The sequence below is a fragment of the Chelmon rostratus genome, chromosome 14 (genome assembly GCF_017976325.1).
Source record: "Chelmon rostratus isolate fCheRos1 chromosome 14, fCheRos1.pri, whole genome shotgun sequence".
Taxonomy (NCBI): Eukaryota; Metazoa; Chordata; class Actinopteri; order Chaetodontiformes; family Chaetodontidae; genus Chelmon; species Chelmon rostratus.
The window spans coordinates 10,399,058-10,424,751 of record NC_055671.1 but is presented as its reverse complement, the minus strand read 5'-3'; the positions used below and the strand labels follow the sequence as shown (position 1 = coordinate 10,424,751).

The 25,694-nt window shown below is 42.8% G+C and overlaps 1 protein-coding gene across 3 annotated transcripts in view; it reads left to right on the top strand.

Annotated features, from left to right (window-relative positions):
• The window catches only part of ltbp3 (latent transforming growth factor beta binding protein 3), a 33,776-nt gene extending 9,645 nt beyond the window's left edge, over window positions 1-24,131 (top strand). Inside the window, exons 2-29 of one of the 3 annotated variants that reach the window (XM_041951847.1) lie at window positions 5,195-5,473; window positions 5,592-5,755; window positions 5,835-5,940; window positions 8,159-8,245; window positions 8,475-8,591; window positions 8,690-8,845; window positions 9,459-9,566; window positions 9,688-9,701; window positions 9,786-9,855; window positions 10,109-10,186; window positions 11,070-11,195; window positions 11,382-11,513; window positions 11,592-11,720; window positions 11,867-11,986; window positions 12,442-12,564; window positions 12,667-12,789; window positions 12,994-13,113; window positions 13,676-13,804; window positions 14,129-14,296; window positions 14,592-14,672; window positions 14,934-15,062; window positions 15,198-15,335; window positions 15,443-15,583; window positions 18,404-18,532; window positions 20,462-20,623; window positions 20,711-20,800; window positions 20,941-21,069; window positions 21,261-24,130. In XM_041951847.1, the coding sequence (XP_041807781.1) occupies window positions 5,195-5,473; window positions 5,592-5,755; window positions 5,835-5,940; window positions 8,159-8,245; window positions 8,475-8,591; window positions 8,690-8,845; window positions 9,459-9,566; window positions 9,688-9,701; window positions 9,786-9,855; window positions 10,109-10,186; window positions 11,070-11,195; window positions 11,382-11,513; window positions 11,592-11,720; window positions 11,867-11,986; window positions 12,442-12,564; window positions 12,667-12,789; window positions 12,994-13,113; window positions 13,676-13,804; window positions 14,129-14,296; window positions 14,592-14,672; window positions 14,934-15,062; window positions 15,198-15,335; window positions 15,443-15,583; window positions 18,404-18,532; window positions 20,462-20,623; window positions 20,711-20,800; window positions 20,941-21,069; window positions 21,261-21,412 (3,500 nt within the window). In that variant the 3' untranslated portion in view covers window positions 21,413-24,130. Of the gene's footprint in view, window positions 1-5,194; window positions 5,474-5,591; window positions 5,756-5,834; window positions 5,941-8,158; window positions 8,246-8,474; window positions 8,592-8,689; window positions 8,846-9,458; window positions 9,567-9,687; window positions 9,702-9,785; window positions 9,856-10,108; window positions 10,187-11,066; window positions 11,196-11,381; window positions 11,514-11,591; window positions 11,721-11,866; window positions 11,987-12,441; window positions 12,565-12,666; window positions 12,790-12,993; window positions 13,114-13,675; window positions 13,805-14,128; window positions 14,297-14,591; window positions 14,673-14,933; window positions 15,063-15,197; window positions 15,336-15,442; window positions 15,584-18,403; window positions 18,533-20,461; window positions 20,624-20,710; window positions 20,801-20,940; window positions 21,070-21,260 lie in introns of all 3 variants that reach the window. The other 2 variants (XM_041951846.1, XM_041951848.1) reach the window with 2 other exon arrangements.
• Window positions 24,132-25,694: the final 1,563 nt, after the last annotated feature.

Genomic DNA, 25,694 nt, shown 5'->3' with positions numbered 1-25,694 from the left:
AGATGATGTCTGCAGGAGCTTTCAGTTCAGTGAGCTGGGGCGCTTTTCAGCTGTGGTTTGGAGGGCTGTAATTTGTTGTTTTTGTGCTCGGAGGGTGCGGCTGTGGCTGAAGGGACGCTGTGGAGGGAGGGGGCTGGAGATGCGTCATCTCCAGACAGACAGGAGTGAATGGGTGGGTGGTCACAGGGCACTCGGAGGGCAATTTTTCCTGTCTTTCTTTCTTTCTTTCTTTCTTTCTTTCTTTCTTTCTTTCTTTCTTTCTTTCTTTCTTTCTTTCTTTTTGTCATTCATATTTTCAATTTATCGTTCCACACATTCATGCCTGTGCAAAGACATTTTTCTGTTCAGCCTGCAACAAAAAGGACAGACAAGTATAATTTTCCTACTACTAGTTATTACCTATACTTTGCTAAAAATATGAAAAGTGTGTGTCTGAGTCTTTATATGTTTTCATGGACAGACGTGGTTTCTGTTTTAAGTATGTCCTGGTAGTTACAGCAGGCTTGCTTACTTAACAGTTGAGGAATGTACAGTATGTTTTTCCTTAAAGGAAAAAAAAACATGTCTGGGAATCACAATAATCCTCCTGAAAAGTCACATTATTTTTGATTCTCCCCTCTGCCTCTTTTCTCTTTTTCCCCTCACTTTCACCAGATATCTGATACGTATGACAGAGAAATCCCCCCTCAGCCAGCCCACGCTGCGAGGAGATCTGTCTCTCTCCTCTCGGGGTGAATCACGACATTATGAAGAAGGAGCTCTCGCTCGTATGTCACATGAAACACTCTGACGAGAAGAGCTTGAAGACAAAGACCCCCCCCCCCCCTTCTTTTTGTCTCTTTGCTCAGTTCAGTTCGCTCTCGCAGTTGGACTGAGTGCTGCACGGGAAAATTATACACTGTCTTGGAACGTACCTGCAAGCTGACGTTCAATATTAAATTAGCTTTCAAAGCCGTGACAGCAGAGCACAGAGTCAACTCTGAATGTTCTCTTAGCTGACTGAGCCCATATATGGTAAAATATGGCTATTTAATGTCAGTACAGTTATTCAAAATCATTCAAATCATTAATTACAGTTAATAAAGCTATTAAATCACTACTTTGTTCAGATTCAAGAACTTTTACTGGGATCCTGGAACTTGACTGGGACACGTGGAAAACAAGGGTCATGATCACGCAACTGCCTCACATACACCCGTGCCTCCCCTGCTCATACCTCACATTCATTCAGACCACCAAACAACTCTTAGGTGCGTTTGATTTTTAATAACACACCACCTCCAGTCTGAGGAATGTGTTGGATCCATAAAGACAAAGGCGTGGTACGACACGGAGGGCGGCTGCCTCTGAGACGCTAAGCTAGCTGACAGGGAGAGTCAATGAGCGATTTCAGATCATAAATTCTGCTAATGAACTCCGAGGTGATGATTTAAAGGGAAAGTCCGCTGGAAAGAAAAATCCTTGTTATGATCTCAGCTTTAAAGCGTGGTGCTCCTTTCCGTATGTAATGTGGTGCAGTCACCTAACCACAGCGGCGCTCCAGGAGACGGTACACCCTCCACTTAATAGCTCTCTCTCTCTCTCTCTCTCTCTCACACACACACGTATGAAAACACACCCATTCACATATAAGATCTGCAGAAAACATTAGCCTGCGCGTTGCCAGTGTGGCTCAAGCTTAAATGAAGAAGGCAGATGTGAAGGAGTCACTGCATGTGCATGTGTTATAGCATCCAAATGATTCAGTCCTCCTGGAGCGCTGAAGACAATCAGCCTGCTGATCTAAACAGGATCCAATAATCAGGATAATATCAGCATGAAGTGCAGTTGTGGTACCACCTGTTGTTGAGAGCTTTAGTCTGATGCCGTGTGGAGCTGGGATGAACCTGGGACCCCTCCTCTCCCTCACTGTGGACGTGCTGTGTGAATGTGAATGCTGTTCAGGGAGATTAGGTGCCGTCTTTCTACATGCTGTATTGTTGTGGCTCTGTGTGCAGACTGAGAGCGTGTTGAACGTTAGGCGAGGCACTTAACAAGTTCATCAAGTTAGCAGTAAGTAACATGAGAGAAATAACATACGAGGAAATGCAACAGTAGCAAAAGAGGTAAAAGAAAAAATATCTAAGCTTATTGAAATTCTGCTTGTATGTGAAGCAGTTTGCCTGAAAAGTAAAAAATGAACCAACTACGATATGACATTTACCCCTGCTGTTTGTCTGTTTGCATGTAAACAGACTGACATTTGATAGTTGATAATCCAGGTCTGTGTTTATAATAAAGACTTCATGAACTGCTTCAGAAGTAAATTCCCAGCGTTTGGGCGGGAAGTGGCAATGACCCTGTAGACATCTCACTGTTCAGCATACCAATTATGTGCACACTGAGACAAGAACAAAGCATCCTTCCAACATCAAAGTCCCCCAAAACCGAACTATCCTTCATATCAAGGCTACATGAAAGTATAATTTATGTACGCAGTGAAGTGCGTACTTTTCTTTTTGTGTATTTCCTGTTTGGGTCGACGCATGAATCGGATAAAACGGTGTGATTCATGAGTCATTGGAGAACTGACCAGTCGCAGAAACAACGGCCACGAGCCAGCGTGTGAGATTGTTATGCACCGAACAGAATGTCTCCAGAGCTGCATGCTGACAGCTGACAGGTTCACATTAAATAACATTTTTACTTAAAATGTGGGGGGGAAAAGACAGCGAGGCCTTTACATCGGCACTCTGTCTTGGCAGGTGTCCTGAGCTGAGCTACTGGTATCTGTCAAAACTGCACAAGGAGGTGTGCTGGCAGTTGCCGCCGTGTGTTGCATGGCATCACGCTGGGCTCATTTCACAAGTGATCTCATTCTCATGATCCCCACCCAAGAAATCCGATTCCTCCCTTTCTCCTTTGTGTTCACTGGTGTGGCATTGACCCGGACTGTGCTGCACACATCAGAGTGCCTGTCTCGTTCAGACACCTTCCCAGCCAGACGGGGCCTCAGCGCAGACTTTCCCAGCAGTATGTCATCTCTGCAGTCTCTGTGGGTTTAGATTGTGTAATCACGTTTGGAAAGAGGCTCTTTTCCTGACTTTCTGTGTCTGCAATCCTAATTTTCAACCCCCGCATCTCTCCCAGTTTCCTCTCACTCTCAATCCAGCGCTGGGATGAAATCTGAACCACGGAAAGCAAAGCTCTTAGGTCAGACTAGGTCTGACAAAGTCGGTCTTTTCTCCTTCTCCTTGCTGCCGTGCCTGAGCCTTCCAGCATGATCCTGCATGTTGCTGCCTGCTCTCAGTCCTAGTGGTTAAAGACCACTGTCACATGGTGTGGGTAGAGCAAGGCTGCTCCTGAAGTATCCATCTTGCTTCAGGTTTAGACATTTTATCCCAGTGGGTGGGTGTTTCATTGAGGTTCCTTAATTTTTCTGCCTGACTTTCACTATGTGAGGATGTCCCTGCTGTGTTTAAAGTGATCTAGTCCCTTAATTACGCTGCAGCCTAGACTCCCTGGAAGTCCACATATAATTACATCCATGTGTGCACACTTGGCTCAGCAGCAGAGAGAGGCCTCCTCTCCTCTCCTCTCCTCTCCTCTCCTCTCCTCTCCTCTCCTCTCCTCCAGCCTAGGCTTTACTTTCAGGATGGGTTTGTTTGGGTCTGAAAAGTGCTCAAGCTCAGACGACACTTTTGGCGTCTCCAGATGGCAACAAGTAGCAACCGTTTGAAAAAGGTGAACTTCGGTATTCATCATCAAATAAAAGTGCACAGAGCTTGCTTGTGTTCACTGGCCGGGTCGGTCTGTGACGCATTACCAAAATATGACCAAATATACTAAAAGGAAAAAGAAAAGTGTCAGCCATACTTTCCCTCCCAAACCTACACTTGTCTTTACTGGTAGAAGTGGTAGTTATTGCTGTAGTCATACTAGTTGTGGTTGATATATTTGTAGTAGTAATGATGGAAGCAGCAGTGGTATTTCACTGTATATGAAAAGGACTTAACTGTGTTTTATGATACAGTAGTTTGGTGTAAACCTCAGCACTGGGTTAGAACAACTGATCAAAGTGTCCCACAATCTTCAAATTGCTTGTTTTGTCTGACCAACAGTCCAAAACCCATTCCTTAAAGGAATAATTTCACATTTTGGGAAATATGCTTGTTCATGTTCTGGCGTTGAGTCAGATGAGAAGACACCAGCCTTATATCTGTCTGTCAAATTTGAGGCTACAGCAGCTGGAAACAGGGAAACAGGCAGCTGGGTCTGACAAAATCTGCCTTGCAGCAACCCCAAAGCTCGCTGATTAATCTGTTTAATGTAAAGCTCAGACAAACTTAAACATGCTTTCAAAGTAAGAATCTTCACAGACATTCAAAGTAAGGCAACAAATGTTTGGTGGTGATGCTGAAATTGAGAAACTGTGGCTGTCACCCAGCATGTGTGAGGAGTGCTGACTGGACCGTCACTCTTACTTCATTATGATGCTGCCGCTGCTTGTATTGTTGCCTGGTTTCACTTCTCTCAGCTCGCTCCCTGGGCTCATTATGAGTTTTCCCCACATCCCTGCTCTCTCGCTCTCACTTTCTTTCCTCCGATTGTTCTATTGTGGGAATTTAAAACAAACTGGACTTAAAATAAACACAATGGGAGACCCAATAAAGGCGCAGTGAGCACCGTATGTGCCATAAACCTTTCTCCAGCCAGCAGCTTTCCCATACATGTCGAGATCTTTCCCATATGTCAGAGCGAAAGCTGCTGAACAGATCAATGACTTTACCTGCTCTGCTGCTCAGACGCTGCTGCTGACTGGCTGGAGGGGCCTGGCAGTCCGTCAAGTGTGCGATGTGATGTGATTTTTACAGCGGTGCTTTTTCACAGTGATTATTTTTGACCTGCTCATGCCGCAAACGTTTTTGTGTGCCTGTCGTATTTATGTGATATGAACCTCCGTCTGTCTCTGAGGTGAATGGATTGAAAATGAGCAATTCCAGACTTCTGAATAAATATCTTGGTGAATCTGACGTTTCATTGAGCAATTTTTTTTCAGAGAAACTCTCATTTATTATTTGTTTAACGTATTATTTGCTTCGTGTTGTTCAGTTTTTCCTCTTCCGATCGTCTGGTGTTATTCATAGCTATGAACTTTTGACCCGTGGGAGTCTGCCCGCCTCCGAATGACAGCTCTCCCTGTCTCTCTCTGCAGTTGTGTGTCCGCTGACGTGTATGAATGGAGGAGTATGCAGCTCAAGGAAGCACTGCCTGTGCCCGCCTGGCTTCACCGGACGCCTCTGCCAGTTTCCACTCCAGCAGACGCAGCAAGCTCAGGCAGCGCGAGGCAACAAGCAGCCTGTCTACCCCACGTCTTTGAAACCCGAAGGCCTGAAACTGGGCGAGCAGTCAGGCATCGGGCGCACCCAGCTGACGCAAACACACTCAGTCTTCTCACTGCCCCTGACACAAGTGGGGCACCACTCGTCTGAAGGTATCTACCATTTGCTACAGTTATTGCCAACACTTTTGCATCTCCTCATTGGTTTTGAGTGACTGGGTTTTTGTGATGCATTTTGTTCTTCCGCCGTCTTCCCCTTCTCTGTTTCCAGTGCAGATTAATTTACGCGTTCACCACGCGCCGGACACCTCTGTGGTCATTCAGCCTCTCGACCAATCAGACGTCAAGCCTCCTCACAAGACAGGGCCTCGCCCGATCCCCTCGAGGCACAAACCGAAGGGGCGCTGTTTCCAGGAGACCACCCCCAAACAGGCTGTGAGTTTAGACCCGCGCTGCAGTGATGAACAATCCCCAAAGCTTTGTGTTGTCAACATTTCTCTGTCTCTTCCTTTAGTGCAACAGCACGCCGCTTCCTGTTCTGACCAATCAGGAGGATTGCTGCGGCAGTGTGGGCAATTCATGGGGACAAAACAAGTGTTATCAGTGCCCCAAACTACCAAGTGAGATCTCTTCTGCTTTCATTTTTCACCTTACTTAGCTCTGATTCACTTTTTCCAGCTTCTACTATATGTTTACCCTTATTAAGGGTTCTTTTATTCAGACGTGAAAGTGCAACAAATTGTTTTCTAAAAATACTCCTTGCTGGATTTTTATCCGACCTGCATCTTGTGTTTTCCTGGCAATAAATTATCGTTTATTGAGCCAAAAATGTCAAGCATTCCGGGCAATTTATACCTTCCACCTTGTGAAATTATGGCCCTGGATTAAAACAATCACTTTGTACCTCTATAAAAATGTGAACATGAAAGTTAGTGGTAAGGTAGGGAGTGTGTGAACGGTTGGGAAGGAGAAAACGGAAGAAATTACGGGAATTACACACAGACAGTGAGGCAGAAAAAGAGAATGTGGAAAATAACCCTCTACTTAAGCATGTTCCTATGGGCCTGCCCAGTGCAGGACTGTCATCACATTGCGAAAGATTGAATTTCAAGAAAATCTTGGCTACTCACGTTTTTCCACTCTGCTATTATTCCGTCTCTCAGTTCTGACTCAGACAATGCAGCCTTTGACAAACCTGATACTGTACGTCTGCTTAGTCTTTAGATAACTGGATTCCTGCCCGCAGCTCTGCCTGTTTTGTTACATTCACATCCATTTATAAGCTCTTCTTCTTAAATGAAAATGGCTCAAGCAAGATCTTGCCTCTCTTTTCATTGTGCTTTCAAAACGTTCATGTGAGCGCAGGCTTCCTGCAGCTCTAATAAAACTGCCTTGCATGTTTTTACTCCCTCATGGAAAGTAGAACATTCTTTTGTGTTATGGGTTCAAGGCTCATTTAGGGTGAGAATAAAAACAAGAAAAAGGCAATAGTATGAGTTCAAACCTCATGAAAGACTTTTTCAGTCCATTTTGTGACAAGCTACATTTCATCAAAGGCCTCATAAAGGAACTGTTATTAGAAAAGTAAAAAAAACCAGCAAAGACAGACAAAAATATGGGGTTGTCCAGTAAGAAAATGAAGCCAAAACGATACAGGAATAGTTTGACATTTTGGAAATATATGTTTTTTTGTTTTCCAGCAAAGACTTGAATGAGAAGATCAATGTCACTCTGATATCTGTGCAGCAAATATGAAGCAGGCAGCCAGTTATATTAACATTAGCTGAGCACAAAGACTGGAAATGAGAAACCAGCCAGCCTGCCAGTGTCCAAACATTTGCTGTTTTATCCTGTAAAACATCAAATCTTTTTTTTTTCCACTTCAGTTTTTGTCCAGATTAAATCAAACAAGATATACCATGTTAATTAGTGCACTTTAGAAGTGCTGGTAGGCAGATTTTGACAGCGCTAGACCAGCTGTTTCGAGCCTTTGTGCTAAGCTAAGCTAACCAGCTGCTGGCTATAGCCAGAGAGCGGTATCAATGTTCTCATCAAATAAAATAAGCACATTTTTAAACACTGCGACATTCCCAAAACTACAGCACTTGCCACAACGTGACTGCATGTAATGCATTCAAACATATATTCAAAGAATAGTTTAAAATATTTACTCACCTTCACGCTAAAAACAAAAACCTGTCAAATTTACGCTTCAGTTCATTTATAGATTAAACAGAGGAGATAGAACATGTTAATTAGTCAGTTTTAGAAGCACTGGCAGGTGTGTTTTTTAATTTTGTACAGAGCCAGTCCAGCCGTTTCCCCTGTTTCTAGTCTTGATGCTGTTTATCACCTGCCTCCAGCTCCATACTTCCAGTAGCGCACAGTCACACTCACCCCACCGCCTCCCTGGTCTTTTTCCATGTCTTTTGTGTATCTTTGTAGTCTTATTCAAATTGAGAATCACATGAACATTCACACATGGACAGTCTTTCCTCGAAGGCTTTCATGGTGTCTCGTTGATTTGTACGCATGAAAAGTGACGGAAGTAGCTGTGTGACGAATGAAAGAAAGGAGCTCAAGAGAGAGGTTCAGAGCTTGCTTTGTTTTACATCTCTGCACACCTGTGCAACGGTCATGTAAAGTGGCTGTTGCTGGTGTAAATACTTACAGGAGCTGAAATTCTGTTGTTATGTTAACCGTTCAAACTTCTGCTCCAACTATTTGTAAGTAAATCATTGGCTGTGGCTATTACACCTGTATTTCAGTTTCATCATCCACCTGCAGCCCTTCTCATTCCACAAAAACACGATTTCAGCAGCTTTTCTCCTCCCTCAGATGCATCAGTCAAGCAGACCATTGTGGAAGACTACGGCTCTACTTGTCCACAAGGCTATAAAAGATTCAACAGCACACACTGTCAAGGTAACACGGGCAGAATGTAGCTATGTAGAATGTAGCTTATAACGAGGACAAATCAGAGATAAGAGCTCAGTTTGGGAGTTTCTGTCATATCCAGTTTTTATCTACTAAAACTTTGTGCACTTCCCTTGTGATAAAGCTCTGGTACTGCTTGCTTTCTGATTAAGTGTCGTCCTATACAGTGCATCAAAATAACCTTTTCATTTTCGCACCCCACCTCCCGACCTCGAAGATATCAACGAGTGCTCCATGCAAGGTGTCTGTCAGAACGGAGACTGTCTGAACACGCTGGGCAGCTTCAAATGTTCCTGCAAGGCCGGTTTGGTGTTGGACAGGAATCGATGTGTTGGTGAGTAAGACGCCAACGTGGGGTTTGAATGATGTAAAATTCTGACTCCGAATTGGGATCCTCACCCCCAAATGCAACCCCGTTGTCTCCCCTCTCAGAGTCCCCGGCGGAGCAGGCTCTGTGCTTCCTGATGGCGTCCGAGGCCAGGGGCTGCGAGCACGCGCTGCCCCCTCACCTCACCCAGGAGACGTGCTGCTGCACGGTGGGCAAAGCCTGGGGACCCAACTGTGAGAGGTGTCCTCAGGTGGGCACAGGTGAGTGGACTGAGTCGGAGCGGAGAAGTTGCAAGCTGAGAAAATGGGTATTATGTTGTCATGACGAAAATCTGCCTGTTCATCTGCATGTAAATGCAAATCAATAATAATTCTTCACTGTTTTTACTGCTTTTAAAATGTTAAATTCAGGTTTATCTCATCCATTTGTGTCTTAATCTCATATATATATATATATATATATATATAAAGTATTGTGATGATTGATAAGTCATTAATGTTTCTCACTCTTCTTGACTGATGACACAAACTTGGAAAGTGGAGATGTAAAGACATGAGAATCGACCTGTTACTCATTATGTGTTATGTGCTCTCTGTATTGGATTAATAGTTCATGTGAACTGGGGAGCGATAAATCAGGTTCCAGCTCCCAATATGCTCTGTACTTAATAACTATGTTTGTCTACGCAGTCTGCTGTCATAAATTTTACCCGCATATTGGACATATTCTCAAAACTCGTTCACTCAAGTTTATCGTGTTAGATTCCAGCAAGTGATCTGTGCTTCTTGCAAGTATCAAAAGAGCGATTGAGCAAATTAAAATTGTAAATCCCCCCCAAAAAAATCCTCTCCTCTTTCTCCATGTGGCGCTCAGTGGCCTTCAGCAAGATCTGCCCTGCTGGGAAAGGCTACTTTCTCCAAAATATAAGAGAGACCGTGGCCTTCCCTCCCATCCTCTTCCCCCGGAAGCCTGACAAAGAGGGTGAGTCCTCCGGTACTGTTCAGGCCGCTCAGAAGTTTCTAGCATTTCTACTTCTGAGTCCTTTGCACAGATCGTGTGAATTCTCAGTTTTAATTACCCCCTCTGTCTCTTTCCATTTCAGAACCGAAGCTGCCGGTAAGACATTGCTTCTGTCTTCGATACAGTGATGGTAACCGTTTGTTTTTGCTGTTGTGAAATCTAATCATCTCTTTCGATCAGGAGAGGCCTCCAGAGACGACGACTGCTGCGCAGCAGGCCCCCACCAGCACCAGCAGCCCTCGTGTGCCGGGTAAACTCACCTCTAACCTCCCCTGTCACATTCGTACTCCACGACTCCAGTGATTGAACATGCTGAAACACAAGCGAACATTTTTATTTGCCACCGGTGCTTCATGTACTTTGGCTGTCAGAGCGACTGATAGACAAGTGTAGAGAAATGTTGCCCATGTGTGGTGAAGACCGAAATATCAGGGCTAATATTCAACATGTCACATTTCCTCCTGAAGTCTGTCCACTTCATCTCTCTTCTGTTGGATCCACAGTTGTTAAGCCCACCCCTCCAACTATCATCAGGTTGACCCCAGGCAATGACCCCTTCGAAACACAGACAAAAGTCTTGCGTGAGTTCCCTGCAAACCTCAGCCTGACTCCAACATCTATTCTGCATGAAGCTTGTAGAGAGTCACTTCTTCGAAGGCGGGTTCATGTTTCATGCGCGTCAAAACTGGAAAACCCTGCTCTCCACATCACCCAGTAAGAGTAGATATTGTGGTGAGCTTTGGGTCCACACAAATGACATGTTGACTCTCTCCACGTAATAAACATAATTTATGACGGCATGCAAAAGAGTTGTTTAAACACTGAGGCAATCCCTGCGGATGCACGAGTCCAGTTTAGCGCTAAGCTAAATCCAGTCGGACGCGTGCTTCTTCAATGCGAGTTTGTACGCTTTGCATGTCGTGTGCTTTCAGCCGTGAAGCATGAACCGGCCCGAAGGCTATGTTCACACTCCTCGTGTTTTATGGAAGCAAGTGTTGCCATAACTACAGTTTGTGTTGGTGTTTAAAAGCAGGTTACGTGATGCATGCTTCCATAAAAAATATCATAGAGAGAAGAAAACGTTCCCCCCAAAGATATCAGTGATAAGCACTGGCCAGGCTCACGAAACAGTCTTTATTTAGAAGTTCTGCTTTTACAGCTGTCTCGCTCTGATTCTGGTCTAACGTGTCTTCTGTCCTCTTTAAGAATTCAACACAATTTCTCTTACTGTGACACCTGTCACTGGCTTTGATGTAAAAAAAAAGTCTGAGGCATTTTAAAAACTTGAGTAGTGTGAACATAGCCAAAGAGGAATTTAGGTATGGCATGGATGCTGTCAGCTTTATATATATTAAAAAATAATGATATATATTTAAACACCCATCTATGTATCTATATATATATATATATATATGCATGTATATATATGATGCTGGTTCTCTGTCTGTTCCCTCCTTGAAGCAGAGACAGATGAATGCAGGCTGAGCAGGAACATTTGTGGACACGGAGAGTGCGAGAACAGCCTGAACGGCCGCATCTGTCACTGTTACCCTGGCTACCATCTCAACCCGCAGAGGAACATCTGTGAGGGTAAGAGACAATGGTAGAGACGGCGGTTTGAGGAGGTGCAGGGACAGAACGGTGACGAACAGCCAGAAGAAATGCCTGGCATGGCTGTCCCCTGGCGAGCACTAGTCGCTCTGTCTGTGATCTTCAGTGCTGCTTTCCTCATGTGTAGTCGGTGTTCTTTCCTCACTCTTGTCTCCTGTTGTCCAGATAATAACGAATGTGAGTCAGAGCCGTGCGGCCACGGCAGAGGCCTTTGCGTCAACATAGAAGGAAGTTACAAGTGCCTCTGTCGTCAGGGCTATAAACACATGGTGCAGCACGGGAGGCTTAAGTGCATCGGTAAGTTAGGTTTGAAGGTGATTTGTGTCTGTACGTTATCAGATCCCGCGTTGGCTCCATCCTTGCTGTTTTTTGCAGATGTGAATGAGTGTTCAAAGCAAGACATCTGCGGTGTTGGAGGCCAGTGTGTGAACCTGCCTGGTTCTTATAAATGTGAATGTCACAGCGGCTTTAGGAGCAAGTCACACCGTCATCCAGTCTGTGAAGGTACAAACACTGATCATTCGGACATTATGTTTGTCATTGGTGCACTTCCCACCAACACGACACTTACCGTTTATGTGTCTTCATAATATGCTTGCTTCTTTGCTCTGCGTGTGTGTTCCTGAATACTTGTTTGAAACTTCTTCCAGACATAAATGAGTGTTTGAATCCCGACACTTGTCCCAATGAGCAATGTGAGAACACACCAGGCTCCTATGAGTGCGTCCCTTGCTTGCCTGGTCACGAGGCCCGGGCCGGCACCTGCTATGGTGAGTGCAACCCTGCAAAATTCTTCACTTATTCACTTATTTTTTTTATCTCCCTGTCAGTCTGTGTGTTTTACTGGGGCGCTGCCAAGTGGAGAGCATTATTATCATGCTAAAAACAGCATTATCAGACTCGTAATGTGGAAATAATTGAGCCCTGCGAAAAGAACATTCACTCAGCAGCAGAAGCCCAAAAAAAATTAACTTATAATTATAAGTATAGGGCAGGATAACATCTTAATTATGCTTTTGCATCCCGACCTATTGTTTTAAACCTGTGCCAGCAGTGTCTTGGGAATTATTACAGTGAAACATGTTAGACCAGCCCTTTAGAATGAGTCAATAATTGGCTTGAAATCAGCAGAAGTCCAAAGAAAAAGCAGCTATCCACTCCTACAAACATGTCATTGCATCACTGTAATTTACCGTCTTTTAATCTCTTTTGCACGTTTCACCAGACATTAATGAGTGTCAGAAGCCTGGCATCTGTCCTAATGGGCGCTGTGAGAACCTCCCTGGTACTTACCGCTGCCTGTGCAACGAGGGCTTCCTCCCATCTTCAGACAGCAAAGGTTGCAGTGGTAAGAAAGGCTTACCTAACCAGACTAAGTCGCTTATAGAGGATGTAGTGAGAAATTCTTAATCGTTTACACAGTTTGCATGTTTTTCCTTTTCCCAAACAGACATTGATGAGTGTGAGGACGTCAGGCTTTGCGCTAATGGCCACTGCATCAATACAGAAGGCTCCTTCCAGTGCCAGTGCTACCCGGGATACCAGCGCACACAGGAAGGCAGCCACTGCGAAGGCATGAATTATTCAGCAAACCCTGTATTTTAGCAGTGTTCACATGGAACACATGTACAGTTATTCATCACCTGACAGTAGATAATATTTGACAAAATAAAGAGTGACTGGCTTCAGTTTGGCTTTGACCAGTTCATTAATACATTTCAAAACCGCTCATCACGTGCCTCACCTTCCAACATTGTTTTCATCACTTTCCCTTTAGACATCAACGAGTGTGAGAGGCCATCAAACTGTCAGAGGGGCCGCTGTATCAACAGCATGGGCTCATACCACTGCGAGTGCCAGAAGGGTTACACGTTGGTGGGAGGCAGGCGATGCCAAGGTCAGTCTCTTCAAAATGTTAAGGCCAGACTGTTGTTAGAAGACAGGACGCTCTCGTGTCGTTTCGCTGGCACTTAGTGGTAAAGCTAAATAGCAGTTTGAAGTTTGTTTTATTTATAGTGTCTTTAACCTTTCACCATCTTAAACTGTCATCTTTTATCTCTTCTCAGAGATAATGTTGAAAGACTGAGGAAAATTGGGCAGTGAATTTGATAAAATCAGGGCTGTGCTCAAAGTCACCCTCTCATTTACTCATCCACTGTTTCCCACATAACAATCGCTCAGTCATCTCTCCGTTGTGAACAGTAAATCGTGATTTTGGACACTTATGAATCATTATTTTGCGTCATCACTGACAGATAAAACATTGCATCGTGAGATTTTAAGTAAAAAAATAGTGTACATGCTTTTGACACATTTGCTGATATTTAAAATGTCTTAAGAAATACATCAATAACTGAATGTTTTCTTACTTTACTCTGAAAAAAGGCTTTATTTCGCAACTCAGATGGTGTTTGGATTAAAACAATCACTTAGAGCAGCATGTGTGATTTCCCTTTCAGACATAGACGAATGTGCTGCAGACAGGAGTCTCTGCCAGCCCTATGGCTCTTGTGAGAACAGACCGGGCTCGTATTTGTGTGTCTGCAATCATGGTTTTGTCCTGTCAGAGGACAAACACAGCTGTGAGGGTAAGCCTGCTCTGATTCCTTCTGCTTTACTGGAGACCCACATTTATCCTAGAGCTTTAACCAGGCCTGAGCATTTGATCCCTGCCTGTCCCAAACCCAGAACATTTCAGTTCAAACTCAAACCAACCCTAAGAGGCCTAAAAGCCAAATAATTATTATTATTGGTCATAAATATCCAAATCTTATATTCTCTACGAAGCAACTTAGAAGCTTTAAAGCATTAAAATGAAGAGAAAGGTTAAGCCCTTTTGAGATCCAGGCCAGCCATTGGACTTGCACATCAAAACCCCTGCCTCCTAACACGCACCGTGTTTGCTCCTGCAGCAGTTCGAGTGCTGACGGAGAAGAAGGAGTGCTACCTGAACCTCGACGACACTGTGTTCTGCGACAGCGTCCTGGCCACCAATGTCACCAAGCAGGAGTGCTGCTGCTCCATCGGGGTGGGGTGGGGAGATCACTGTGAGATCTACCCCTGTCCTGTCTCCCAGTCAGGTACTTTTACAGGACAAAGCACCGTGCAAGTAAACACACATTCAACCAAGTCGTACAGTACTGAACATGTGCAGCGGTTACTGATGGGTTTGTAGCTCAGTGTGTTTGCACAGATGATGACTGGTAATTTTAATATAAACAATTTATTGAGATAATACTGTGAGAATTATGGGCAGGATGTTTGTACTATATTTCAATTTCTGTTGAATCATCATATATCATTATGTCATATTCTGCATCTGCTGTATATCTTATATATACTGTTTATTAAACCCTGCCTGGTCTCTCCACCTAGCCGAGTTCCACTTCCTGTGTCCAAATGGGGTGGGCCTCTACTATGACGAAGGACTCCTGTACAGTCTGCCTGCCTACCATGGTAGATATTATATAACTATATTCACATACACCAGGGGTACACAGTGATAACATATCCCTGCTTTTGCACAGACAGTTTGTGTTAATATGACAAAAATAATATCCAAAGGATGAGTCATGTAAATTTGTGCCCAAATAAGTTGTTAGTTCCTATCTGCACAGTTGTAGTCACTCTTGAGCTTGGTAAACTGTTCTCATTATGTTGAACAACACTTCCCATAATTGCTCACTGGAAAAGACGTTTTTCCTTCCTTGTCTGCAGATATCGATGAGTGCTCTTTGTTTGCTGATGAAATCTGCAAGAAAGGTCGCTGCGAGAACACGCTGCCGGGCTACGAGTGCTACTGTCAGCGGGGTTTCTACTATGACAGCAACCTTCTGGAGTGCAATGGTCAGAGCCTTTGACACACACCATAAAATGCCACCTCAAAAGCTTGTTTTCCGTGCATTTGTAAAGGCAGGGCAGTTTTGTAGATGCTCGGGAACAGACTCACATTGTTCTTTATGGTTGCATCTTCTCCTTCAGACGTGAACGAATGCCACGATGAGTCTCTGTGTACTAACGGTCAGTGCGTCAACACCGAAGGATCCTTCTACTGCAACTGTAACCGGCCCTGGACTCCAGACTCCAACAAAAAGAAGTGTGTGATGGCAACAATAGCAGGTGAGTGAAACAGTATCTTCTCCCAGTGTCCCTGACAGATTACACTGCCGTCACGTAGCTGCTGGAGGAATTATCTTGAGCTGCGAGTCAACCTTTGTGTTCTACAGATGTGAATGAGTGTGAGGACCCAGCCAACTGTAAGAATGGCCACTGTGTGGACACTCCAGGGTCATACTACTGCATCTGCTCTCCACCCTGGACCCTGGCCACCGACCGTAACAGTTGTGTGACTCCTGAGGAGCAGGCCGGTGAGTGTAGACTCTCTGCAGCAGGAGGGTTATGAAGAGCAACAAGGCAGTGGTTTATTCCGGAAAAACAAAGCGTAGAAATCATAGTGGTGGCTGTCTGCACTTGTGGGAGGCAGTAAATGTGAGACAGACCTGATTTCTGTGCCACAACAAAGAAGGTGACGGAAACCTTTTTGTAGGTGTCATCATACTAAACAGATGAGCGTAAACAACAGGGTATTGATATCTTTAACTAGAAGGCATCACATTGAGCATGAGGTTTAAATAGAATGATGTTTGTAATGTTTTGCATTCACAATTAAAGATGCTCACAAATTATGTGTGCATGCTGAATGTGTTTCTGTGTGATACATATTAAGTTTTTTCATCACACTTTTAGTGTCTAGAGAAGGTTTACATTATGTCAATAACGTTGAGTTTGAAATTTACATTTTTAAAGGGGGACCAACCCTGAAAGGACCCAGTGTGTTTTTTACATGGGGTGACTCCAGGATGATTATGTTGGAAGAAGTATTATAGAGCCATCCTTAGCCAAACCACACCAGCCGCACAGAGTAAATGATGTGTCACATCAGCACAGGATGTGTTGTTTGTTTATGCAGCTCACTGCTCATATTTGTTTTAACTCCCATAAACATATGGAAGCGCAGAAATTAAATAGCCGTGTTAAAATACCTCACTTGTACCCCCACAAAGAGGAGCTCCGACTTGATCAAAGTTTACATATTCCAAAACCGAATATAACTCCAGTGAGTGGGCTTTGTAATCATTATTTACTCTAACTTTAGTCTGAATTGTTGGTGCATCAGCCTCAAACGTTAAAAAAAATACAGTGACTGGCTAAATGCTGTGTTTGATAAGAGTAGTAGTTGCTGTAGTTGTTTCACACAAAAAAAGAAAGGTAAGGACAGTTTCAGTTATATTGATGAAGAGCATCTGAGCTGATCACCACCTGATACTGAGTTGCATCAGATACCACAGACAAACCAGGCTCACACGGTCATTGACGGTCGAGGTTTGCCGATAACATGGCCAGAGGTTGAGGACATGCAGTTATTGCCCCCTGTTTAAAGGCTGCAGCTGGCGCACTTGCAGAAGCAAATGTAGTGAGGAATGAGTATTTAGCGACTTCTAAGGATGAATTGCAGATGGCCATGTTACAACCATATTGCCGGAGGTTATTCGAAGGAAATGTTGTCTACAAATGTGGTAAACTCTTTACAGTCAGGGTGGAAGATGTGTTAGCATTACGGCTATCAGGTCAAACGTGTTGAAGGTGTGTCCTTCATCTCTTTTGTTTTGTCATATTTGTAGACACAAACAAGCCAAGCTTCAGAAAGTTCAGCTTTGGTGGCGATGTGGTACGATTGCTGTTATTTGCGGATGATGCTGTCCTTTTAGTACATGTCCATCAATGTTTACTGTAGCAGCTGAGACAAAAATCAGTTCCTCCAATTTTGAGACTGTGTTTTCCACAAAAGAGAGCGTCACTCAGCACAGAAGAAACAGTTATGTTATTTATGATCTTGACATTGACCTCTGGTGAATGCCATTGGCTGTTATAATGCAGATGTTGTAGCTGGCTGTGGTGTTATAAACAGAAATAACATGCTAGGTGCTGATAAATCTTAATTCTGAGCCTCACCTATGGTCACAAGCTTTGGGAAATGAAAGTGTGGGTACAAGCAGCCAAAATAGGATTTCCCCAGAGTGTGGCTGCATTTCAGAGGGACCCACATGTTAAGCTGCTGCACCTTGGCTTTTAAAGTGGCTACGTGAAGTGGTCTGAGCACCTGGAAAGGCTCCTTTATTCAGTATTCACACAGAGAAAAGCTGCCAGATAACACCTCTCATCTGGCCCGTTGGTTCAGGATAATTCCTGGGTTTTTGAATATACAAGGTGTGGATGGCTCTGGTCTCCCTTTCACCACTACAACCATGACATGAATAAATGACTAGAAAATGGAGGGGTGCATGGACACTGATGAGCTTCAAACCAACTTAATATGAGGAAGCATTTGGCCAGCCATTTCGAATTGGGTAGAGAGTTCTTGGGACTGAATTCGTGTGAATAATGCTTGTCCTGTAATGGCTTCCATTTAGAACAGTTGGACTAAAAGACCTCCTAGATATGCATACTAGACCCTCACTCTTACTCAAGCTTCAAGAAAACCCACGCCACAGTACACACTGGCCCACACGGCAGTATCATTTTCTCTGCAAACTGCCAGCAAACTTCCTGGAACCAAGCTTCCTGTTTTAACCTGCAGCCTTTTTGCAGATATCGCAGCGTGGTTGCATGTTTACTGGAGACCAGTTGCGGTATCATGCATGACTGAAGCTCATTTTGTCATAAGCAGAACCTTTGCATGCAATATTTATGACAGAAACCTAAACAAAGAGCAAACGGGACAAACAGGGGGCGGACACAATAACAGTATCCGCTGTACATTGTTATCCAAACCACTACAATATCACTGCAATGAATGCTGCTTCTGAGGCTAAAAATGTTCAGTTTTTGTTGAGATTCAGCTCACTGCGAATTGTTTAAGCTGACTGGTACTGGTACGGTAAAGGAGGATGGCTAAATAATGCAGTGCAATACGAAACATCACACATATGAATCAACATATTTTTTTGTCACAGTCTCAGGAAAAACTGAACACTGTACAGTTTAGTTTATTGCAGGATTATTGTACTGAATTTCATGATGTAGCGCAAGTTTTTTCTTTATTATTATTGTGTCCACCACCTACAGACTAAGAGCTGGCCCCAAGCAGATGTTCATACTGTAACCAGTGTCTGTGGTGCCCTTTGCAGATGTGAATGAGTGCCAGGACCCCTCGTACTGTAAGAATGGGAGGTGTGAGAACACGCCCGGCTCCTTTCACTGTTTTTGCGACCCTCCCCTCACCTTCAGTGCAGCGCTGAAACAGTGCGTCTATGACGGTGGGTAAAATCAGCGTCAGCTCACCTGAGCATGACCCATCAAAATGAGTTTTGGCTTACGTCGACATCTGCCGCTCATGTTGCTCCTTGTAATTCCTCCCGATTTGTGTCCCATTTGGCCTGCACTGGCTGTGTGTGAAGCCATTTTCCCTCTTACCCACTCACAGTTCCCGTGCTTGGAGAAATACCACTTGGAGTAGTTTTTAAAAGTGCACAGCAAATGTACGCATTTATGCACACAAAGCAATATCAGAGTATGTTCAGTGTGAGAAAAAAGTAATTACTTTTGCCTCTTTTATTGTATTTGCCCTGCATGTCTATTTGTGTCTCTTTTGTCTGTGTTATTAGAGATGATAAAATTGATTTGCTCTGGTAGATGAAAGACAGACTCAGCTTTTGAAAGCTTCTCATTTAGTAGACAATTGCCTGAGCCCACTGGTGATAACTTTGCATGCAAGACATGTGATTCACAGGACTTAAATGTGTTTGATGCTGGTGAACTGCCTTTTTTTACTGAGTAATGAATGTCATGAATGGTTTAATATCAGTAAATTACGCGACAGGACTGATTAAATGTGGCACACTGTCACCAGCACACAAACAATGACACCATTATAATATATACATTATTATATCAAACATACTGATCCACAAGCAAATACTCTGTAACAATGAGCAGTCTGCCTAATGAGAGTAAACTGTCAGCATACCTTCATCATCAATGCAACACATGCAGCCACCATTATTCTTTCATGTCAATTGAGCAATGCTGCAAGCTGCACCCGTGTTTTACTTGTAAGGACAGTGCATGTGAGGTCTATAATGAGGAAAATTCATTCTGACAGTTCTGCCCAGAATTTCTCTGCAAAAAAGAGTTTAGATCAGGCGTCTCATCTCGTCATCATCTTATGCTTCATAAAATTACAGCAATTTATTTCACAGTGGAAACATAGACGCTACAGGAATCATAGATGATCAGCCTTCTGATGTCATCACGTCTGATGACCCTTATCAAGTTGCCACATGTACGAAAGCATATTAATAGACGCACATACTCCATGTACGTGTTCTATACCATGAACACTTATGGACATGGCAGTGAATTAAAGTGTGGTTGCAATGTAAAGTTTGGTCTCATTTGTAGATATGACATTGTTTACATAGAGTTTGGTAGCTTTAACATTTGTTTGTAGATGCTTATAGTTAGTGTAAAATAAATAATTTGATCTATTAAAGCATATTTGCTTCTATGTGCCATAACCAGATCTCCATACTGTAAAGTATGTATTTATTTATGTATGTAGGTTTATTTAGGCTTTTGCTGTATCTGTTATTTGCAGAGGGAATATGCTGCATGACATAGCAATTTGAAAAAGTGTTATGGCTACTGTAGGCTGTACAGGTACCCTCTGTATTATGGGTTGGACTAATTTCTGGCTCTGGCTGATTCATGCTTGATGAGACCCCTGACCTCTGTAACCCCCAACCATAATAAGTTTGTGCACCTACTTACTGCTTCACTCTGATTCATACATACTGTCATATTTAAGGCTCACGTAACCTTTGCATGCAACATTTAACATGTGGCTGACATCCATCAGCTACATATCTTGATTGTTGGTGTTGCAATCAAAGTAAACTCAGACTATTATCAGATCTTCCAGCTTCACATGCTAAATACTCCTGAAATGACATTCATCCTTAAAGTTACAGGTTTACATACAGTGTATGGACATCTTCACTGGCTTGCATGACACTGTTCCTGTTAGAAAATCTGATATCACTCTCGGACCTCGGGACCGGCTGACTGTGGCTTCCTACACTTGACTATGTACTGTAATGAAAATCAACAGGACATTATAAATCTGATACCTGAATTATTACATTTTACCAGTAATTATTGTATTTTGTCCTTTTTTTTTAACCCAGATCGCACGGCAGCCCACAAGGACGTGTGCTTTCTGCAGGTTGACGAGGGCTTGATCTGCAGCGAGCCCAGGAACGGCATGGTGGTGACCTACTCAGAGTGCTGCTGTCACTACGGACGTGGCTGGGGGCCCGAGTGTAACACCTGTCCACCCAGAAACTCAGGTCAGCAAACTGAAGACCCGACCAGCTGAACTTTCACCGGCTCTTCCTTTCTGTTGAGCTAAAAAGACATTTATTCCTTGTTTTCAGAGATGTTCAGCCGGCTGTGTGAGATGCACCTGGAGACCGAGTCTGATGGTGAGCAGGATTTCCTGGCAGCTTTCGCCAACTACAACCCAGGTAAAACCATACGCAAGCTTTGTCAATATACAATCATATTGCATACACACTCATCTATTTGCCCCCAAACCAGCCCCTTATTTTCTAATCTCTTTCTGTCCCACATGTGCTCTCCTCTGCTGCCTGGTTGTCTGTAAAAGGTGACAGTTCAGAGGAGGATTCAGATGAATGCAGCTGTGCAAATGGCCGCTGTGTCCGCTCCTACCTGGGTACCATGTGTGAATGTAACACAGGCTTCAGGCTGGACCACTCCCGCACCCGCTGTATAGGTTTGTACTTGCTAGTTTTAAAAAAATAACTGTTTTTCATTCATTTCTCATGAACTTATAGAATAATATACAGTAGCCAATAGAGGCGTATGCACTGATGTGTGTAGGAGCTTTGTATTTAGCTCTGCTGTGTGATGTTTTATTTGCTTTCTCACAGCATACACTCGCTGATAAGTGTTTATGTCTTTCAGACATCGACGAGTGTGCAGAACCAGGAGCTCGTGTCAGTCCATGCAAAAACGCCCGCTGCGTGAACACTGCCGGCTCATACAAGTGCTTCTGCAAACATGGCTTTGCGGCCACGCGCAGGCCAAACATATGTGTCCGCCGCAGAGCTCGGTAACCTCTGTGTGTCGCTCTGTTTGTCCCATCAACAGCAACACGCACCGACGCCCTGCACATGCTGTACATACACTTCTGTCGCACAGTATCAGCAGGGGACTGTGTGCCTGAACCTAAAAACATGAGATCTCATCAGGAGCCACATCATAGCTCAATGGCTCTTATGAAATGTACAAAACATATCATCGTCAGCTCCTCTTTCACTTTCCAACTCACATTTTAAAGAAATAATCAATACAGACAAGAAATATGTTTGTTTGTTAAACACTTTTGTAATTATTGTTTTTTAAAGCTGCTTTTTTTGTTAAGTTTAAATTGTGCATTTTTAAAAATCTTTTCCATTTATCTCCCTGTCAAACTGATATTTCGTTCTTAATCTGAGTCTCTGATTCTCGAGCCACCTCTTGTTTTATTAAGGAAATATGATTCAAAGATCTATCTGCTATTCTTGTTATCTACTTCAGCCCATTCAATATTTTACATGTTAAGGTATTCCCCTTTACATTCCCATTTTAGTCCACAAACTTTCATGTTCAATTCTAAATTGACATTATCTGAATTGTGTTTTTGAACCACACATTGTTGATTTTGTGTTATTGTACAGTTTGTGTGATGGATCAGCAGTTTCCGAAGAATGGTCCCTGTCCGAACCCTGTTTATTTGTTGATGTAAAATATGAGAAACCTGAAGTTTTTGTATAATTTGACATGTGCACCTCAGTGGAGTGTAAGCTAGAAAAAAAAGGGTCATGCACTTAGCAGTGGATGTAGTGGGAATATTTGCTACATTTAGCTTATTCCGACAAACCAGGAAGGTTTGACATCTGTTGTCAAGATTGCTGCAAGTATTTAGAAAACCAAAGACGCCGTTGAGATAAGAATTTAATTAAAAAAAGAAGATGTCAACCAGTCATGCATTTGTTTTTCTTGTTTTGTTCACACATATGAAAACATGACATATGAAAATATGTCATGTAAACAGGTCAGACAGACAAATTCGGAGGCCATATGCAGTCAGTTTGAGCGGTACGGGGGACTGCACTGTGGATGATTCAGTATTGCCTTGCAAGCACGCCTAGAAAGCAAATAAACCAGTGCATGCGGGGTCTCCATCGGTCTTCCCTTAGCTTTACTTCTGTACTCGTCTGCTTGTTGCTTCAATGTACAAATCTGTAACATTCATAAATCCAATTAATTTCACATATGTTTGCTGTTTGCATGCTGTTTTGATAAAACATTCACCATATATTGCTGAAAGTGAGTAAAATGAGAGTAGATTTGCTGTTCTTTCAGTGCTGCTAATTGTTACTTCCTGGAGATGTTTGTGCTACTGGCAGCTTCCATTGATTATGATGAGTCGTCCAAGAGAGGTGAAGTTGTCTTTTTTTGTTCCCAGATAACCCCATCGGAGTTTATGTTCATATCTTAATCCCAAGCCCCTCAAAAATTCCCTGCCAGGAGATTTGGCAATGGGCAACAGATCCATAATGTCTGAGGCTGTTTCCTGAAAAGAACTATGGAATTGGTCAGGAATGACAGCTTAATGACCCAGAGCCAGTATTTAATTGGCAAACTTTCACTTAATTCTGATTAATTGCAAATGTAAACCAGAAGGTTTTTCAGTCAGTGAAGCAAACCAGTGAACACATAAAACATAGTATAACCATTAAAAGTATTTTCAACATATACTGAATGCGGAGTAACGTTTTATATAATAAATGAACAAGGAATGATTGACTTTGTTTTAATGGAGCAGCTCTTTAACATCCAAAAGACACCAGAACCAAACGAACAGTGGTAGTAAGTGATGGAAAAATAAAAAATAACAACAAAAAAAAGCAATAAAGAAGCTGTAAACATGTTTTCTTGCTTTCTCCAGTGCAAGTTCACTGACCTCGACAGAAGAAGTGAAGGGGAAAGTGAAGGGCATGCTTATAAGCTGAACTCTGAGTAGTGCGACTGCATTGAGACATGAGGACGAGAGGAAGACCTCAGTGTCGGTTGGTCAACTTGGAGCAAAACGCCATCGGGGTGGTGGATATGGGCCAATGGACCACAAGCCCACAGATGACATCAGCTGCCTGAGGAACAGCACCATCTTGTGGCTTCTTTGTGTTAAGATAACTCCTGCCAGAAGTTCAGATGTGTGCCCAAATCCTGTTGATCAGTGACCACTGCTGAGTTTCCACACTGTGTGTGAACACATCACACTGTCCAGACTGCAGAGTTCCCACAAATGAAATTAGTTTGTGGTGGTTGATTCCTGCACAGGGAGGGTCATGTGCTGGTGGAGCACTGCATTCACACTCAAAATGTCACACTGACTTCCACTTACTTTACCTTTAACCTGAATATTTGGAATTTGTCCTCTTCTACTGCCACTGTTGTCATTTTATTCATCCTGTTAATGCTGTTATCCAGCCATATATGTATGTCCAACATGTTTACAATGAAATGATTGAATGAATTAATTCTTTTGCTCTTTTGCATTTTATTTTATACTGTATTTCCTTATTGCTGTAAAATAGAAATGTTTACTTTTAGCAGTGTTTCTTTACTGGCTTGACCAGAAGTTCATTGATATGAACCCGATTTCAATTCTGTCTTTCCCTCGGTGGAAAAAACACATAAAAGCATTTTCAGATAAATTTGTTGGCTGAATGTTTTTATCTTGATTTTGTCTAAATAACTTCTGTTTTCTGAAATTGTGTTGTTGGCTGATTTGTCAAAATTTTTGTTTTGATAAATACTCCCTTTGTGAAAATGCACAAATTTCCTCAGTAAAAAGTTATATAAAGTGATATAAAGACAGAAACCAGACGGTTGGACGAAATGTCAAATTCTCTATGTGTCATGTGGAAGATGTGACACTTACTGTTTTAAAATCCACTTCTGTTATGAATGTGTGTTGAGCAACGTTTTCAGTCATTACATCTGACAGACTTTTTATTTAACTTTACTGTGTACTATTTCAGGCCTGCATGACTGAGACCAAAGCTAATTTCCAACTCAAGACATTAATAAAAATACATACTTCTCCAGATATATAAGGATATTTATATATTTTTCCGATTAAAGATTTTGTGTTTTTTTTTAATCTTTCAAACTACTTACAAACTAACAAATAAGATTTTGTAATTTGAAGTTAAAAAAGGTTTATTTTCACTGCAACATGATGCAAATGCAATTCTAAATGACCAATACTGAATTCATCAAAGCAAGCTGCCAATAATCAGGCCATCCAGCAGATTACTTGGTGTTGTTAAGATGAATACAAATAAATTGTTAAAACAAGTATTCTTAAGAAGGTTTTAAGAGGTTGAAAGTACATTTGCTAAAGGAATTTTAATTTTACCTATTTTCTGACTTGCAGCAGCATCATATTAATATGCAGACTGCGATTTAAATCTGCATTGTGTACATTCAGTTTATATCAGTTTGCTCTGCTGACCAGCTGCTGGCAGGCAGGTGCACCAGGAAGACGTGACAGGCATTGGTTTCCATTCATTGATAAAGTACTTCATGGCAAAATGTCTTTAAATGTTACAACACACATTAAAACATAACACAGTTGTACCTGCAGGTCATTCTGACACCGTGATTCCAAACTACTCTTGAATATAACTGTTTTTTACTGTGTTGTTTGGTGCTGGTTTACCTCACATGTCATCTTTTACTTTACTTCCTGTGATTTCCCACCTGTGTAGCTGTCTGATTGTTCTCACCTGTGTCTCATTAGGTCTTCCTCGTCAGTGTATGTAAGTCCATGTATTTCGCCGCCTTGTTTGGTCTGCATTTGAGTTCAATTCCTGTTTTTCCTTGACACCATTACAACAGCGTTTCTGTATGGTCTCAATTTCAACTTCTACTTTTAATGGAGTATTACTGGTTCGTGTGATGACAATTTCAATATTCAGGATGTGAGGACGCTTCCAGAAAGTTGTTGTGGTATGGTTCATGTGACATGCGGCAAGTTAAAAGGTTGAGTTTGTTTCTGTCTTCAGATTGTCCAGCGCTACACTTTGACTGCTGTCCTCCGGCCAAACTCCAACCAGACCGGCAGCCCCAGGCTGCAACTTCTGAAGGTACCAGTAGCTTCACACTCCAGCAGCTGCTCCATGCTCCCTTTTGCTCCTCCTGTAATTTTGACTTGAGCTGCTCTCCAAGCTCCTCACCTGCCTCCTCCCTACTCGCAGCAATCATGACAACAGATGTCAAACCTTCTTTTTAAAAAAAATAAATAAATAAGCTAAACTGAGCAAATATTTCCACTATATCCACTGT